The sequence below is a fragment of the Engystomops pustulosus genome, chromosome 8 (genome assembly GCF_040894005.1).
Source record: "Engystomops pustulosus chromosome 8, aEngPut4.maternal, whole genome shotgun sequence".
Taxonomy (NCBI): domain Eukaryota; kingdom Metazoa; phylum Chordata; class Amphibia; order Anura; family Leptodactylidae; genus Engystomops; species Engystomops pustulosus.
Genome location: NC_092418.1, coordinates 96,717,460 through 96,737,168, shown reverse-complemented (window position 1 = coordinate 96,737,168; position 19,709 = coordinate 96,717,460). Strand labels below are relative to the sequence as shown.

Sequence of the window (19,709 nt, the reverse complement as noted above, 5' to 3'; positions counted from 1 at the left end):
AGATCTATAATTTGTGATATCTGCAAAACGGAATAGACACTTTTCATGCCATGGTCTAGATATCTGACCCGTAAAACTAGAGGGTACAAAAATAATATCATTGGTGATTGCTCAGACAGTAAATGGAAGCACAACACACATTGCTTCCAGATTGCTCTTGTGTACCATGGGGCCCAGTAATGGGTGAGATGGAGGAGCAGAGGTCGTGGACCAAAGGAAAGCATTGGGATGGTTCTGGGCACCTCAAAGCTTCTCTATTTCCATTCACCTAGTATATGCAGGAAGTGCGGAAGATAAGTCGCCCAGTAATACAAAATTATTATTTTTAATACCGTTTACTGTAAAATATGATGCTCACCGTAACAGCTGAGGGAGTAGTACTTAGCATTGGTACTGAACTTGGCATAATAATACTGGCACCGCTCCTTCCTCAAAGTGCAGGTAAGGCATAGCTTCTCTTTACGGTTCCCTTGGAGTGAGATTCTGAAAGGAAAATAGAATTTTTTTCAATTCTGTCTGGTTTATGAATTTTTTTTTTTCATTATGTTGTGAGAGGTTCTCCATTTTGGACTTTTAGCTATACATCATACCAAAAAATATTCCAATTTTAGACATTCAGGGCAAATCCATAATATACCCTACAGCAAATGTCTTATAGATGGGGTTAGTAGGATCCCCCATCTCATAGTCAATGAATGGAGAGATCTCCATGCATGTATTCTTAACTCCATCAATAGAAAGCAGAAATCAGCTGATTCTATTAAAGTAGAAAGTGTGACGGAGACCCACTCAGACCAAAATGATCCTCCACGTGAGACACAGTGAAGATGGCTTTCACACCAAATGCAGGTTAAAACTTTATTTTAATTTTATTCAAAAGTTTCCATTATAAAAAAAACATTGGGGCACATTTACTTACCCGTCCCGATCCCCGAGGTGCATTATCCGACGAGGATTCAGAGCTGCCGCGATTCACTAAGATCGTGCGTCCAATGCATTTATCGCTTCCCCGCTCTGGTCCGCCGGAGATTACCATCTTCTTCCCAATGCATGTAAGTGCTTGGCTTGCAACACAATTTGGAATGTTAAATCCCGTGCTCAGTCAGAATCCCCAAAAACCCCAGTTAAATGCGGCGCAAAACAGAAAAATTCGGGAAAACCTAACAAAAATGCGATCCGCGGACCTTTAGTAAATGTGCCCCATTGTGTGAACACTGAACAAAAGATGAGTGGAGGAACTTTCCCTACGCATTTCAGGTGTGCTCTAGGTCCTTAATCATGGCTAAGGGCGTAGAGCACACCTGAAATGCGTAGATCAAGTCCCTCCACTTATATTTTGGTCAATGTTCATACAATGACCCACATTTATTAAAGCCACTGCACCAGTTTTTGTCTGACTACTGCACTGAATGGGATGTTTTTCCGGTACACAGTCGGACCGTGCGCCACTTTTATCACTGTCCAACAGAATTTTGTCGCACAGTTGGTGCACTCTGCTGAAGAAGTGTAGGGGGCACCAGATTCATGTAGGACATGCAATATAATTCAGGTATCTGGTGACCCCTGCACACTTCACAGGCAAACTGATCCTAGTGCAGTTTGCACTGTTTTTGATATATGTGGGCCACTGTATTTTGTAATGGAAACTTTTGAACTTCGGAATTGGCTAACTATCCATGGGTTGCAGGATGGGGTTTCTCAAGATAGTTGTTGTCCTGAGAGAGGGAAAAACCCTATCAACTACAGCAAAGACCACCTCTCTATGGTGGAATTGGTCTGTCCATGATTCATACAGTGAATTTCAATGTGAATGTGTAATACTCCTCATACTCTGTAGGGGCTCTGCAGTTAAATGAGACTCCTGCTGCCAGGTTCTCCGGTTCTCCAATAGATCACAGCTCATCAATGGAGAACAAAACAACAGGACATCCTGCAGAGAGCTTATTTCTAGGAGATACTTTTTTAAAAAAAGGATATATTTATCTTGTATTTTATAAAATAATAATAAAAATAATAAATGTCATGGTGAAGATTTTACCGATAAACATTCCTTCTGCCTGGAAATCCTTCAAATTCATTACTTGTGTAATATCTGCAAAAACAAAAAAGCACATGACTTTCTCATCTAAGATGCAATTTCTAGTCTTGATTTATTAAAGTATTGACACTAAAAAAAACTAATAAATAAAATCTTCTGCTATCAGAAAAGTTAGAATTTGTTATATTCACATTTTAATGGCTTCTGTGTGCAGATATTGTTGTTATTTACTTGTTATATCGCCCCCTGGTGTTCTTTAAAACCCTCTCATAATGTCTACCTAAATGGTCTAGTACTGGTGGACGCACATGCTCAGTAACTCCATCTTCATCCTCTTGTACTTCTGCAGTAGTGTGGTTACTGCTTAGTTAACACTTAAAATGAACATCCTAAGTAGTAAAAGATCACAAGGGGGCGCCATAACAAGGATGTAACAGCAATGTTTAGTAAAAAAAAATAACCCTCTAAATGACCTCCAAACTTTTTATATTTTATAGATATAAGATATTTAACTGTAAAATAACTAAAAGATGTAATTGCTTTTGTTTTAAGATATAGGGGCTGATTTATCATATGCCGACACTCGTGCGCCAACTTATGATAGCTCAGCCGACCGGGGGCCTGCACAGCTGGCAAATTTCCACATATGAAAATTTGCCAGCTGCATTGAGCATGCAGGTGCAGGACATGAATGCCTCACGCCAGCCCATTCCCTGCTAGCCACGCCCTCCCTCCAGCTGGCCATGCCCACCCTTTGGCTGGCCACGCCCCTCTCAATGGTGTAAAGGTGGTGGAAAAGGGAAAATAATTGAAGTGCTAGCAATAAGCTAGAACTTTTGAGTATTTCAGGGCTTCTATGTCACTGGCATGGCGCAAAAGTCCTGATAAATACCCACCATATAGTGTAACCGATAGAAAGAGTATGTATGGTAAACTTACATAGCTTTGTCCGAAGCATATAATATATAAACCGCTTCCCAACGTCCTTTGGTTATTTGGATAGCATTTTTCTAACCAAGAAAAAATAGAAATTGTAAGTCAGAGCCAATCAGATTCTAGTTTTCGATTTTAGAAAATAAATGCTGCAATCTCATTGGTTGTTCTTTGAAATTTCTTAAGAGTTAACCTTATTATCCAATCCATCACCCTCCCTCCTGCCCTCTATTAAATAACACTACACAGGACATGGGTAACATGAAGATCATTCGATACTGGCCACTGAAGGTTAGTTTTACCATGTACCCCTCTATTAGCAACCATGTAGAGACCAATGTGCTCTGAATGGGGATAAGTTAAAATTCCAAAAATGGCTTTAAAATTTTTCTTTAACTTGCACTGATTATAAACAAATAGGAACACATTGGGGGTCATTTACTAAGGGCCCGATTCACGTTTTCCCGACGTGTTACCCGAATATTTCTGATTTGCACCGATTTCCCCTGAATTGCCCTGGGATTTTGGCGCATGCGATCGGATTGTGGCGCATCAGCACTAGCATGCACGCAACGGAAATCGGGGGGGCGTGGCCGAACGGATTCGGAAAAACCGCCGCATTTAAAACAAAAAATGTGTCGCGGAGCTTGCAGTTACCTTCACTAGGAATACACCGGTGAACTTGAGCGCGTTCCGATGCTTTTCAGCGCAGCAGCGCCACCTGGTGGACGTCGGAGGAACTGCCTTAATAAATCCCGTCCGGACCCGAATCCAGCGCAGAGAACGCGCCGCTGGATTGTTAATGGACCGGGTAAGTAAATCTGCCCCATTTACTTACCCATCCGGAGGAGTTCACAGAAAGTGCATTGTCCGCCGATAATGCACATCTGCCGCGATTCACTAAGATTGTGTGCCGGATATCCTGCATGTGTCGCTTCCCCGCTCAGGTCCGACAGAGTTCACCTTCTTCTTCCTGGTGCATGTAAGTGCTTGAACTTGCAACACAATTTGATCAGTCCAAATCTGATGGATCGCCCGACGGCCCGCCCCCCCAACCCTGTCGCATGAAATCCAGCGTAGCTGCGCCAAAATCTGATCATGTGCGACACAATCCCCTGTTAAATACCTGTCACAGCAGCACAAATCCCAAAAATGTTGTAAAGTACGGCGAAAGTGCGTCCGCGGACCCTTAGTAAATGAGCCCCACAGTCTCAATAGTCTAGACATCTAGACTATTTTAAAGGGCTCTTCTACTGTTGACACAATTGACTTCCAGAACCCCAAAAAGCGTGGGAATTATGGGGATCCCTGACACCAGCTTAGCAAGCTAAGGTGGCCATATGCTATGAACGTGCCATAAAATGGGCGTAGATGGTAAAATACCACCAATCTGACAGTATATTCCCATCAGAGTTTTTAAATCCAAAAATAGTCTTTAAAATGTAATTCTATTACTAATTAATTCTAATTTGCAATTTCAAAATGTTACATTAGCTGGTATTGGGTGTTACAGATGGACCAGTTTGGGCAGTATGAATTGAGGCAATGGGGGTTATTTATCATGCACAGGGGTATGATAATGTCATGGTCCCTCGGCGCAGAGCAGGAATGGCTCACGTCGGCCCACTCCACCACCAGTCTGGCCCCTATAACGCCCATCAATGCCACCTTGGTGTTGAGCTGGAGTAAAGGGGGAATTAATTGCTGGCAGATCTCTAGCATTTACAATTGTTTCAGGGCTTCTACACCAGTTTCCTGGCCTAGAAGCCCTTATAAATGTCTCCCAATGGCTACAAGTGGTTCCACCTACCATAGTGTCATTGATGTAATGGATATGTTTGTAGCCATCTTGGTCACTGAGGATTTGGTAGTAGGATATACTATCTGATGTGAAGACCGGGAGAGAAGGGAAGAACTGGAAGAAAAAGAATAGTCATGGAATTGGTAAAACAGAGAAAAGAATGACTGTTAATATTAATACACAGGGGATTCAGTATATGGATACATAAATGGGTCATGTATAGACATTAGGAGGTAAGGGACAACCCTTCTAAAGGATGTAATGGAAACTATGTTGGTTGCTCCTCTAATTTTGCAAAAACAGATATAAAGTTAAAAAGAAAAATTTGTTCTAGTTCCTGTTCAATAAAAGGAAATCTACAATCAATATACATCATGATAAACCAGGGACACTTAGTCATAGATCCAGGCACCATGACTGTGGTAATCTTCTTAAATTTGTTATTTATAGCCTCCTTCCTTCACCTTTTAAATTTATGCTAATGATGGGCTCTGGGGGTTTAACCAGGGCCCCTCCCTCTGTCCTTTAAAGGTCACCTGTCATCAGGTCTCTGTCACTATTTCTGTTACCTCTACCTGTTGGAGCAGCTTACAAGGTTTCCATCCCAGCCTTTATCTAGTCATTTCATACATTAATCATTGCAAAATCATCTTTTTTATTATGTAAATGATGGTGGTCACATGATCAGAGGCAGTGATGTCACAGCTGTGACCCCTCCCCTCTCCTGCCCTTGCTCATGTCTGTGTGTAATGTATAGTAAAGCATTGCTAGTGTGTGTGCTGCATCTGCTGACATGCTGCATCCTCCTAATACACATGTGTGAGACACAGACATCAGCTACACGAGTACCTGACATGTTCTGCTATAACATGGCTGCCTGGAGCTGTTGTATCTCTCCCATACACACACAGGCTGCAGGGGACGCCAGCACCAGGAAGCACATCATTATACAGCCTCACATCATTATACAGGCTGTCAGTCATGTGTATAGGAGTATCTCATACACACAGGTTGCAGGGGCGCCAGCACCAGGAAGCACATGGAGGAGCCATTACACCATTATACCTCACATCATTATACAGACTGTCAGTCAAGCACTGGGGGCATGTCTGTGCCTCCCACTCATGAATAAGCTGGACAGCTTGAATATGATAATAACTCTTGGACATTTCACAGGTCATTTGTATATAGCTTTAGGAGCTCATTGCTTAGGTTTACAGGCATGTAGAGGGACAATGAAGGGATAGAGGCAATGCTCTCTAATGGCAGTTTATGAAAATATATTTAGTTTAGGGGGTTATTTTGCCTGACAGGTTCTCTTTAATAGATAGGAATAGCTGCCAAATTATATTATGGCCAAACTATCTTATTTTTTCATGTGCTTTAAACAAGATCATTCCATCTGTGGATACCCACCTAAAAGGAACGATCACACATGTTGAACTTTAACATGTCCAATCCTTTACTTAAGCATGCGACAAAATAAGATATTAAGGGGCACCTAGTAATGCCTTGTGATCCCACTGCAGACATATAGGGGCTTTTTTTCCCTGTTTCTGGTAGATAGACCCCCGTCCCCATCCATTTGAGTGCAGACGATGCCGATAAATTACCCATATGTAGATATTTCAGATGTCCACCTAGATTTCAATTATTGAACCTCATTATATTTTTGAGGCGGAATTAAGAAACCTAATTACAGCATCTAATTAGCAAAGCAAGGTAACCGTAGACACCAAGCACAGGGCGAAGCTATCGGATCAGCTTCTAGCTGTATATACATCTCCAAGCACAAGTAATTAGAAACTCACATATTAGCATATTTCCTGGCAGAACAAGGCAAGGAGCAAATAATCTAGAATTATTTAATAAGCCCCAATTATATAGATGAGGTCTCATCGCTCCTTATTTCAAGAATATTTTGTATTAAGCCGCAATCGTCTTAAACTTAAATAGCAAAACGAGTAAGTACAACACAGATGTTCATTTAGTCAATGTGCCCGCATTTGCCGTATGAAAGTATCATGAGTCAACGACATTCCCAATGCCAAATGATCAATTTACTTGAGCAAAGTGCATTCTAACGCGGTTATAATTAAGATCATGTCTGCGGCACTGCTCAAGCAAGTCATTAGACTAGGATTTGCAAATTGCACTAATTAGCGTAAAAATGTCCCCTCGGCACGTAGCCGCTCCAAAAGGACGGTAATTAGCTCGGAATGACGAGCGGATGGATGAGCAGAAAACTAGCAGTAGGCCTATAGAAGATATAATGTCAATGAGATAGGCATGACCTCATCGATCCACGTATGAGTATGTACGGCCCCAAACATGCCAACCTTATATGCCAACTCCTATGGTCATTGGCACAGCTACCACTGTAGCAGCCATTGCGGCTGCAATGAAGCCCAAGTGCAAGGGGGTTTTGGTAGCCCAAACTACCAGAGTTGTGATGAGTGAAGGATGTTTAGTGTTACTGTATGCAACAGATCTCATCTTCCAGAATAAACATGTTTTGGATCGTCAAGAAGGTAGCCTATAACATATTTCAGTGCCCAAACACTATACATCCTTTTACATGTAAATGTAACTGAAACCTCACGCTGCACATTTACCACTTTGGGAAAGATCTTAGTCATAAAAGCCCCATAAATAGGTACAATATCCAAAAAATGTCTAGGCTATTTCCCCCATAAACCACTTCCACGCCAATGCCACCTCTATGAAGGATGGGTGTCCGATGGAGTAGTGGGCAAGTGCAGGGAATCCCTGCCCTACCCAATTAGTTCAACTGGTTCCAGCTCCTGGTTCAACCATTATCTTTCCAACCAGCATGGATCAAACTCCACAGCGAGGCTTCCATCCAAGAACAAAGACATGCAACAATCCAGCAACATGATCCAACTGTTGCTACATAATGCGTCTGTAATTACATCAACATTTGACACATAAACAAGAACAGAACAAGAAAAGCCTTACCTGCCAAGCACCTGCATGCAAGCTATAGCTAGTGCTCGTTTATGGCAAGTTATGGCATATTTCTATGCCAGGCCAGCATTTCCGTCCCCCCTTTCTTTTGATAATTTAGGTTCCCAACAAAATGGATAAATGACAACTATACACTAATATGTCCTGGGTCATATGACTACTTTAAGATTATTAGATTGGACAACTGGGAGACCTCTGTCTTACATGGACATCTGGCATTGGTAATGTTCCTATTAGGTTTCGGCAGAGCAAGGGCACAGGCTTTAATCTCACCCACAACCTCTGTCTCCTACCTAACAAACCTGCAAATCCTTATGTTAGGGACTCCTGGTCAACCTTTCCTACTCTGATCGAGGTGACTCCAGAATGGGGTACAGGACAAGTATGGGGTACCAGAAACAGGTAGGAGCACGCACAGATAGGAATAAGGGTAAAGCTGGGGGTCCACAGGGTTACTTTTCAGACTGAGGGTACACAGGATTTCTGGTTCAGGCTGAGAGTACACAGGGTTCAGGCTCAGAGTACATAGTGTTTCCGACTCAGGCTGGGGGTAAACTGGGTTCCAAATTTGGTAGAATACGGGGCTCCAGATCTGGCGGGACACATGGTCAGAAGTACCACAGGTCCCATAGGAAACAATAACCAGCCCTAAGTGTACTGAGCATAAGCAATTTATCTAGCCCCTGCATCCCGTCCCCAGCAACCGACTGGCAAGGCCCTGCATTAGGTCTCCAGCTGAGAACTACACAGAGCCTAGATAGTGACACCACCCAGCGTTCCTGAGAGCAGAAATCCAGCTGACAGCAGGCTATCAACTCTGCAAGGCAGCTAACAAAAACACTCAGCAGAGTAGCCATGGGTGAGATCAGCAAGTTCAGAATTGAGTAGCCAGAATCCAAAAATAGGATTCTGAAAGTTCCATTTATGAGACTGCTTTGTAAAAATAAGTTGTATTGACCCCTAAAATTTGGGCTTGGTATTTGTCTTTGGATTAGCTGTTCCAACAAGTATGGTGACCCTTTCATGTACAAATATTTATCACAAGATAGAATACAAGGGGCCACATTTATCACTTTTGTGCGCCTAAGTGTAGTAGTTGCGCCTAAATTCGGGCGCACTGTTTTGCCAGAATTATCACAAGCTACAACCATCTGTGATAAGTATATTTTCTGCCTCTTATTAATCACTTTACTTTAACACAGTTTAGGCGCAGTTTAGGCGCAATGTTAGATTCGGGCACTTACATGTCATCCTGCTACAAGCTCCTCTCTGCTTCTCCCACAGCCCAGAATGAAGATAACACTCACAGCAGCACCCAGGTGTGTGACACCCAGCACCCAGTGACCTCCTCAGCAGGGGCTTCTCCTGGAGGGGATCCCCCAATGCTGGTCTCCTGCTGCACCCCTGTAATTCTGCACAGTATCCCCCTCAGACACTGTGCAGAATTACATGGGGGACACTTGTATGTAGTATCTGCAAGCTTCTGCAAACTTCTCTTGCTCTTGCTGTGAGCTCAGCGTTTTGCAGAATATTTTGTAAATAGAAGGTGATGAACTGTAAATAGAGTCTGCAGCTCCTGTCTGTAATGTATCTAATTGTATCTATTATATGTTCCAGTGTCTGGCTGAGCTCTGCTGCTAGAAATGAGCTCTTCTGCAAAGGGGCTCAGTGCTTTCTTCTCAGATAACGCCACCTTCGAGCTGGAGTGTTTTTGCGCCCGTTTTTGCGCCTAAATGCAAAAGTCGCACGTGATGAATATCATTAGGCGCAGCAAAACATCTGGAAATGAACGATAGATGAGGGAAAGGTGGTTATTTTAGCTGCGCGGCTAATTTGACGTTTAATCGCAAAAATGGCGCAAAAACGGTGCGCCTAAACGAAAAGGCGCAAAAACAACAGAAAAAACAAGTGATAAATGTGGCCCTTTAGGCGCAGTTTAGGCGCAATGTTAGATTCGGGCAGTTACATGTGATCCTACTACAAGCTCCTCTCTGCTTCTCCCACAGCCCAGAATGAAGATAACACTCACAGCAGCACCCAGGTGTGTGACACCCAGCACCCAGTGACCTCCTCAGCAGTGGCTTCTCCTGGAGGGGATCCCCCAGTGCTGGTCTCCTGCTGCACCCCTGTAATTCTGCACAATATCCCCCTCAGACACACTGGTGATACTGTACAGAATTACATGGGGGACACTTGTATGTACTATCTGCAAGCTTCTGCAAACTTGTGCAAAGTTCTCTTGCTCTTGCTGTAAATAGAAGGTGATGAACTGTAAATAGAGTCTGCAGCTCCTGTCTGTAGTGTGTGTAATGTATCTATTATATGTTCCAGTGTCTGGCTGAGCTTTGCTGCTAGAAATGAGCTCTTCTGCAAAGGGGCTCAGTGCTTTCTTCTCAGATAACGCCACCTTTGGGCTGGAGTGTTTTTGCGCCCGTTTTTGCGCCTAAATGAAAACGTTGCAAGTGATGAATATCATTAGGCGCAGCAAAACATCTGGATTGGTAAGATAGATGAGGGAAAGCTGCTTATTTTTGCTGCGCGGCTAGTTTGGCATTTAATCGCAAAAATGGCGCAAAAACGGTGCGCCTGAATGAAAAGGCGCAAAAACAACAGAAAAAACGAGTGATAAATGTGGCCCAGAGTCTGCAGCTCCTGTCTGTAATGTATCTATTATATGTCCTAGTGCAGTGATGGCGAACCTTTAAGAGACCGAGTGCCCAAACTGCAAACCAAAGGCGACTTTTCTAGTGCAAGGTGCCAACACAGCAGTTTAGTCCAATAGCGCCACAATACCACTATACATGAGACAAATAACACTGTGACATCATGAGGCCACCATTACAACCACATAAATAGCATAAAAGACCATTATCAGAGGTCGCACTAACATTTTTCCAGAAGGGTTATAATACTCCTCTCACCATTTTTGAGGAGTATTTTTACCCGAGGAGGAGTATGAACATTTTGGTAATACGCCGCGCACACTACGCTCACACTGCACACACAGCACTCCACTCACACTGCGCACACTCCACTCACACTGCGCACACTCCACTCACACTCCACTCCGCTCACACTGCGCACACTCCACTCCGCTCACACTCCACTCCACTCACACTGCACACACAGCACTCCACTCACACTGCGCACACTCCACTCACACTGCGCACACTCCACTCACACTGCGCACACTCCACTCACACAGCGCACACTCCACTCACACAGCGCACACTCCACTCACACAGCGCACACTCCACTCCACTCACACTCCACTCCGCTCACACTGCGCACACTCCACTCCGCTCACACTCCACTCCACTCTGCTCACACTGCGCACACTCCACTCACACAGCGCACACTCCACTCCACTCCTCTCACACTCCACTCTGCTCACACTGCGCACACTCCACTCCGCTCACACTCCACTCACACTGCGCACACTCCACTCCACTCTGCTCACACTGCGCACACTCCACTCACACAGCGGACACTCCACTCCACTCCACTCTGCTCACACTGCACACACTCCACTCCGCTCACACTCCACTCACACTGCGCACACTCCACTCCACTCACACAGCACACACTCCACTCACACTCCACTCTGCTCACACTGCGCACACTCCACTCCGCTCACACTCCACTCACACTGCGCACACTCCACTCCACTCACACTCCACTCACACTGCGCACACTCCACTCCACTCACACTCCACTCACACTGCGCACACTCCACTACACTCACACAGCACACACTCCACTCCACTACACTCACATAGCACACACTCCACTCCACTACTCTCACACAGCACACACTCCACTCCACTACACTCACACAGCACACACTCCACTCCACTACACTCACACAGCACACACTCCACTCCACTACACTCACACAGCACACACTCCACTCCACTACACTCACACAGCACACACTCCACTCCACTACACTCACACAGCACACACTCCACTCCACTACACTCACACAGCACACACTCCACACCACTACACTCACACAGCACACACTCCAATACACTCACACCAGCATAGACAGACACACACATAGAGGGCCTTACTAAGTGCAGCAGCCGCGGAAACGTCAGGCACCGGGACCCCGCAGGCATCGGGCACCGGGACCCTGCAGGCAGCGGGCACTGGGACCCTGCAGGGAGCGGGCACCGGGACCCCGCAGGCAGCGGGCACCGGGACCCCGCAGACAGCGGGCACCGGGACCCCGCAGGCATCGGGCACCGGGACCCCGCCGGCAGCGGGCACCGGGACCCCGCAGGCAGCGGGCACCGGGACCCCGCAGGCAGCGGGCACCGGGACCCCGCAGGCATCTGGACCCCGCGACTCGGAGCACAGGAGCAGTGACGTCGGAGCACAGGAGCAGGCAGGAGGCATGGGGCACCAGGACCCCGCAGGCATCAGGCACCGGGACCCCGCAGGCATCGGGCACCGGGACCTCGCAGGCAGCGGGCACCGGGACCCCGCAGGCAGCGGGCACCGGGACCCCGCAGGCATCAGGACCCCGCGACTCTGCAGGCAGCAGGGCGGGGACAAGCAGGCATCGGGACCCCGCGACTCTGCAGGCAGCAGGGTGGGCCAAGCGCGAACGAGCAGGCAGTGGTAGCCGGGGTCGAGCGGTCAACAGAGTGCTGGGACCCGGCAGGGGTAGGTATCATTGATGAGACTGGGGAGAAGGTACGCGTGCCAGCAGAGAGGGCTCTGCGTGCCCTCTCTGGCACGCGTGCCATAGGTTCGCCATCACTGTCCTAGTGTCTGCAGTGTATCTAATTGTATCTATTATATGCTCCAGTGTCTGGCTGAGCTTTGCTGCTAGAAATGAGCTCTTCTGCAAAGGGGCTCAGTGCTTTCTTCTCAGATAACGCCACCATCGGGCTGGAGTGTTTTTGCGCCCGTTTTTGCGCCTAAATGCAAAAGTCGCACGTGATGAATATCATTAGGCGCAGCAAAACATCTGGAATTGAACGATAGATGAGGGAAAGGTGGTTATTTTAGCTGCGCGGCTAATTTGACGTTTAATCGCAAAAATGGCGCAAAAACGGTGCGCCTAAACGAAAAGGCGCAAAAACAACAGAAAAAACAAGTGATAAATGTTGCCCAAGGTATAGGGATAATACTAATATTAAAAGCACTCTGGATTAGTATATATTTCCTATTAGAATCCTGTACATACCACACCGATCCATCCGGTTGTACTCGCTTCAACATGTTGATGATTCTTAAAGGAAAAAGGCAAAAATATAAAATTCAGCATACAGTATACTTGTATACAGCCAGTCCCTGGGTTATGTACAAGATAGGTTCTGGAGGTTTGCTCTTAAGTTGAATTTGTATGTAAGTCGGAACTGTATACTTTATAATTGTAACCCCAGTCAAATTTTTTTGGTCTCTGTGACAATTGGATTTTAAAAATGTTGGGTTGTCATAAGAACCAGGATTAACAATAAAGCTTCATTGCAGACACCTGTGATAACTGTTATAGCTGATTATTGTAGCCTGGGGCTAAAGTACAGAAAATTGCCAACATTCAGAGGTCCGTTTGTAACTATGGGTCGTATGTAAGTCAGCCTTTCTTAAGTAGGGGATCGTCTGTATACATAAAAGTTTATCAGTAAAATCAAATAGCAAAAGCAATAGATAGATAGATGGATAAAAAAGTCATAAAATGGCGACACACAAAAAAACATAGAGGCACCTTTACTTACCCGTCGCGATCCCCGAGGTGCGTTGTCCGACGAGGATTCAGAGCCACCGCGATTCACTAAGATTGTGCATCCAATTTCCTGCATGTGTCACTTCCCCGCTCAGGTCCGCCGGAGTTCCCCATCTTCTCCCCGGTGCATGTAAATGCATGGCTTGCAACACAATTTTGAATGTTAAATCCCGCGCTTAGTCTGAATCAGTGGCCTGACAGCCACGCCCCCCGATTTGTGTCGCATGAAAGTCAGTGCCATTGCGCCAAAGTCCGATTGCTTGCGCCAAAAGAAAAAAGTAAAATGCACCGCAAAACGGAAAAAAACGGGAAACCCGACGAAAATGTGGTCCGTGGACCCCATAATGAAAAACCATGGTTACTTTATTCTCAGAGTGCTACTTTGCAGCCTTGAGAAAAACTCTTGATTTAGGAGCTGAGACGTAGCACTCTGGGAATAAAGTACCGTAACCCCGGATTTTTCACTATATTTTTTGGTGTGCTGCCATTTTTTTATTTTTATATTTTAAGGATTTAACAATTCCAGGTTGTACACCCATTTTCCATTTGCTGGTGCTGCTGAATCTATCTTGTTTTCATAGATAGATGATAGATATATAGATAGATGGAGATAGTTAGATAGATAGATAGATAGATAGATAGATAGATAGATAGATAGATAGATAGATAGATAGATAATAGATGGATAGATAGATAGATAAATAGATAGATAGATAGATAGATAGATAGATAGATAGATAGACCTTAAGAACATCCGGTACCTTTGGACAGCTCCATCTACCTGAGCTCTGCTCATAGTCACATATGGATATGATGGATATGTTCTGTATTCTCGCCACCCATTGTACACTGACTCTCTCGTCCAGGATCCATGTCACCCAGCTGAAGCAGTATTCACTGTAGATAAGACATATGTATAATGTTAGATAACAGTCATGGTAGTTCATTATCATGAGATTAAAAGTTGATGATAGGCATTGAATAAATAGATAGATACTTGATTCTAAGTACTGTACCTTGAAGAAAGAAGTGAAGGAACGGCCACTTGGGTTTTAGTATACGATGAATCATCAACTTTTACAATGAAAACCTTGACTGCTGGGTTCTTTGCTCCTGCCTTTTAAATAGAGAAATGAAGACAATTATATCACCATGAGCAAAAATACCACACTGTTATTATTACAAGACAAGTGTTCTGTGTTCTGTATTGCTACTATTAGTCTAGCGACTCCCTGCTCTGCCATTTGGCACTGAACTGTGCATTTAGAGAGACATCAGACATAACTTAGCTTGGATTGGCTAGGTGAGGCGCTGTATACTGTACATAGGTCGAAAAGGGATTCATTTTTATTACTGAGAATGCACTTGCAGGCCACTTTTTTAAGTGTATGGAGTCCGCTTGCTCTTCTTAAAGCAAACTTGTCCCAAGGAATAGCTGATGACAGGCTCCAGTAGCCTATGCTATGCTGCTTCTAAAATATGCCTTTGTCAGCATTCTGATCCATTTCAGTAGTTTATAAAAGTTTCTTTTTCATTACCTGTCTCCCTGTCAGAAGCCTGTGGTGAGTCCCAGGGGAGGGGCAGCTGCAGCCTGTGTGCCTGAGTTTCTTCTCCTCCACACCACTCCCCTCCCTTCCCTGTCTGCTCAGTGCACATGACACAAAGTCTGGATGGATCTGGTTGATTGTGGAGGAGGAGACTGACACGGTCACACAGAGGCTGCACATGCTCCCAGTGACTCACCACATGCTGAAGACAGAGAGCCAGGTAATCTGAAATAAATGATTATAAACTTCTGAAAATGATTTAGAATACTGACAAATGCATATTTAAAATCAGAATAGCATAAGCTATTGGAACCTGTCACCGGACACAAATAACATTTCTGGTTTACTTTAAGATTCTGGGTAAGGAATATGTAAATATATTTTGCCATATCTCCCGCCTTTGAAATAAGGCAGCTTCCTCTACATCAATGTCTGACTATAATGTATCGCTTTCTGACCTACCTCTATGGCCTCTAACCTAGTTCCTAGCCAAACCAGTTCCCTATAACGATGAGACTGACACCAAAATAGTGCTGGCTACCGATGGCTGACTATTCTTTTGTCAAATTCTTTGTGGTTTGGCTACTATATCATGTCACTAGACATTTTGAAAGTCAGATATGGTGAAGCATAATTTTTCTTTTCAGTTCGATCGTCCGATGGCCACGCCCGCCAATTTGTGTCGAATGGAAGCTGGCGCAGCTTTTGCAAAAATCGATTGTGTGCGCCAAAATCCTCACACAGACACTTGCTAAATACCCGTGTAAGCCGTGTTATCCCCCAAAAAGGTGCTTAATCCGGCGAAAGTGCGATCCTTATTAAATGAGCCCCAATGTTTATGTTATTTACCTTTGGATATGGTATCTTCGTAGTTTTTGGATACTGGTCTTCACCATAGACTGAATACTCTATCAGAGGTACATCTCTGTCGTCAAACTGGACATAGGAAATAAACTTGGCACCTGGAGACCACCATAGAGCATACTTTGATCCAAGCATTTCCTCTGAAAAACAGGAGCAGAAGATGAAAAATTATATACTAGTAATAAAATATCATTAGATGCTTCATCATGTAGAAATAATAGAGATAAAAACTCACCTTCGTAGACCCAATCCGGAATCCCATTAAATATTTCATTTTCCTTCCCATCGTTTGTTAGTTGAATGGATGCTTGTCCAGGCTCATTTATTAAATAAATATTATTATCTACAACATACGCCTAAACATAACATAAGAAAATAGAGATAAAATATATATATATTTTAAATTTAAAATAAGATTTGAAAAGAATTCCATAACATTTACGTAATTTACATTTTTTTTTAATGAAATTAAATTAGAGTTTCATGATTATATCAGATAAGATACAATCAAATATATAAAATGAATTACAGTGATGAGGAGACCCAAACAGCCAGAAATTTACTTTTAGTTTGAGTTTATATATGGTATATTGGGGCGCATTTACTAAGGGTCCGTCGGATGCATTTTCGTCGGATTTCCCGACGATTTCCGTTTTGCGCCGAATTGCCCCGGGAATTTGGTGCACGCGATTGGATTTTGGTGCATCAGCTTGCATGCGACAGAAACCGGGGGCGGGCCGTCGGACAACCCGATGGATTCGGACAATGCGCAGGATTTAACACATCAAATTGTGTTGCAAGACACGCACTTAAAAGCACTGGGATCCCCTACTTAAGAACACCCGACTTACAGATGACCCCTAGTTACAAACGGACCCCTGGATGTTGGTAATTTACTGTGCTTTAGCCCCAAGCTGCAATAAACAGCTATTATAGTTATAAAAGGTGTCCGTAATTAAGCTTTATTGTTAATCCTGGTTCTTATGACAACCCAACATTTTTAAAATCCAATTGTCACAGAGACCAAAATTAATTTGTCTGTAGCTACAATTATAAAATATACAGTTCTGACTTACATACAAATTCAACTTAAGAACAAACCTACAGAACTGATCTTGTACGTAACCCGTGGAATGCCTGTATATGCATTTTAATGTGTTTGTTTGCTTAAATTTTTTAACTCATTTAGCACTATATTTGGAATAGCTTTAGTCTACCTTTATAATTGTTTCCCCGATAGTTGTTTGCACTTTTGAACCATTTCAAGGCTTGTATGTCAGAAAACCAATGTACAGGCCCAAGTAAATCCCTCCCCTTTAAGTGAATTAGGGCCTACTAACCAAGGAGGTGGTGACCTTTTAGTTTCATACAGATTACACAGGGACGCACCCCCAGAGAAAATGAAAGGTTGCCGCCCCCTTGCCTAGTAGGAGCTGATTCACAAATAAATAATAATACAACATAAATAAAAATAAAACATATATTTTCAGTGGGTGGTTGATTGATCAGGAGCCCAGTGACTGAAGTCGATGATGTGTGTAATTTGGCATTTTGTATTTGCTGACAGCTCCTCCGTAAACATGCCCTCAATTAGCACAGAGCTTCAGAATTATGCCACGAAAAAAAAAAAAAGGCAACACTAAGATCCACAATTTCATTGCAATTTAAAAAAAAAGTCCATATCTATAGGATATGTGGGAGATTTGGCCCAGTAGAGACCGTGGTAGCGGGGTGCCGTGATGCAGTTCAAGACAGTGACACCAAAGTACAGTCCAAAACAGGTCTCGCCTGCGTTTATTGTAGCAGCAAAATAAACGGCCTTCACATTCAGGCATTAAACAAACAAAATCCTACCCGTCAGGGTGCTAACTATACAGGTGTTCACTAACTCACCACTATACAAAATCACTTGGCTGCTCCAGGCACAGAGGTCAGGGCTGTGTGCTCTCCAGCCTCCTTCCAGAGAGAGACAACACTTCCAGCTCTGCTGAGCGGTTTAAAAAAAAGACTGATTGGGCTGCTCCCATCACCTGTGTCCAAGGTGCTGGACACCCATCCTCAGCACTAAGGCCTTGCGTAATAGCAAAACCTAGGGGAAACATACCGCCCACCCACAGTTAACCCCTTCAGTGTCTCACATACCCTCCCCCTCTGTTTGACCCTGTGGGGGCGAACACTTTTGGCCATCAGGCAGTGGGTACGAGACAGGGCATCGGCATTCCCATGCAGCTTTCCTGCTCGATTTTCTACCGTGAACTTGAAATTCTGCAACATTAGGAGCCACCTTGTGACCCTGGCGTTCCTCTCTTTGGCCTGACTCATCCAGGTGAGGGGAGAGTGATCGGTCACCAGTGTAAACTGTCGCCCTATCAAGTAATACCTCAGGGATTCCAGAGCCCACTTTATCGCCAAGCACTCCCTCTCAACTATGCTATAGTTCTTCTCAGGAGGTGTGAGCTTGCGGCTCAGGAATGTCACGGGATGTTCCTCACCCTCCACTACTTGGGACAGGACAGCCCCTAAGCCCACAACCGAAGCGTCAGTCTGCACAATAAAGGTCTTGGTGAAGTCAGGGGTGATCAGTACCGGTCCCTCGCACAAAACCGTCTTAAGTCACTGAAACGCCCCCTCAGCCTCTTCACTCCACTTTACCATCACCGCCCTGCTACCCTTGGTCAGGTCAGTCAGGGGTGCCGCTATGGTAGCAAAATCGGGGATAAATCGGCGATAATAGCCCACTATGCCTAGGAAAGCCCTTACTTGCTTCTTGCTCATAGGTCGTGGCCACTGCTTCATCGCCTCCACTTTATTTACTTGGGGTTTGATGACACCTCGCCCAATACGGTACCCCAGGTAACGGGCCTCTTCCAGACCCAGTGCACATTTTTGGGGGTTCGCTGTCAACCCTGCTGCCCTCAGGGAGTCTACCACTGCTTGCACCTTGGCCAGGTGACTCTCCCAATCATTACTAAAGACTATGATGTCATCCAGGTAGGCCGAGGCATATCTCCGGTGAGGTTTTAGCACGAGATCCATTAACCTCTGGAATGTGGCGGGAGCCCCATGTAGCCCAAAGGGGAGTACCACGTACTGAAAAAGCCCATCAGGAGTAACAAAAGCAGTCTTCTCTTTGGCCCTGTCAGTAAGGGGTACCTGCCAATACCCTTTCGTCAGGTCAAGGGTGGAGAAGAATCTAGCCTGTCCAAGTCGTTCTATCAACTCGTCAACCCTGGGCATGGGATAAGAATCAAATTTGGACACCTCGTTCAACTTCCTAAAGTCATTGCAGAACCGTAGGGAACCATCAGGTTTGGGAATCAACACAATAGGACTCGACCAGTCACTTTTAGACTCCTCGATAACCCCCAGGTCTAACATCTGCCTGACTTCTTCGGATATGCCAAGCCGGCGCGCTTCAGGGACCCGGTAGGGTTTTTGGTGTACCCGGATGTGGGGTTCGGTTATGATATCATGCTTGATGACTGAAGTACGTCCCGGTAACGTAGAGAACACATCCACATTTCGGAGCACAAACTCCTTCGCTTCCTGAATCTGGGCCCTGGAGAGGGACTCCGAGATCCGTACTTCAGGCACCTTGGCATCGGGTACACCTACCTCCGGTGTCCCCTTCTTGGGGACAGACGCTTTTTCTACTCCCACGGCCATCAGGGACTCTCTTTCCCTCCATGGCTTTAGGAGGTTCACGTGGTATATCTGTTCGGGTTTCCTCCTCCCCGGCTGAGATACCTTGTAGGTTACCTCCCCTACTTTCTCCATGACCTCATATGGTCCTTGCCA

At 44.9% G+C, this 19,709-nt stretch overlaps 1 protein-coding gene across 1 annotated transcript in view; it reads right to left on the bottom strand.

Annotated features, from left to right (window-relative positions):
• The window catches only part of LOC140075694 (prolyl endopeptidase FAP-like), a 100,685-nt gene that overhangs the window by 31,365 nt on the left and 49,611 nt on the right, over window positions 1-19,709 (bottom strand). Inside the window, exons 8-16 of the mRNA XM_072121872.1 lie at window positions 16,147-16,267; window positions 15,897-16,051; window positions 14,517-14,617; window positions 14,262-14,397; window positions 12,961-13,005; window positions 4,782-4,886; window positions 2,978-3,048; window positions 2,039-2,092; window positions 359-483 (exon numbers count right to left, since the gene is read on the bottom strand). Of these exons, the coding sequence (XP_071977973.1) occupies window positions 359-483; window positions 2,039-2,092; window positions 2,978-3,048; window positions 4,782-4,886; window positions 12,961-13,005; window positions 14,262-14,397; window positions 14,517-14,617; window positions 15,897-16,051; window positions 16,147-16,267 (913 nt within the window). The remainder of the gene's footprint in view (window positions 1-358; window positions 484-2,038; window positions 2,093-2,977; window positions 3,049-4,781; window positions 4,887-12,960; window positions 13,006-14,261; window positions 14,398-14,516; window positions 14,618-15,896; window positions 16,052-16,146; window positions 16,268-19,709) is intronic.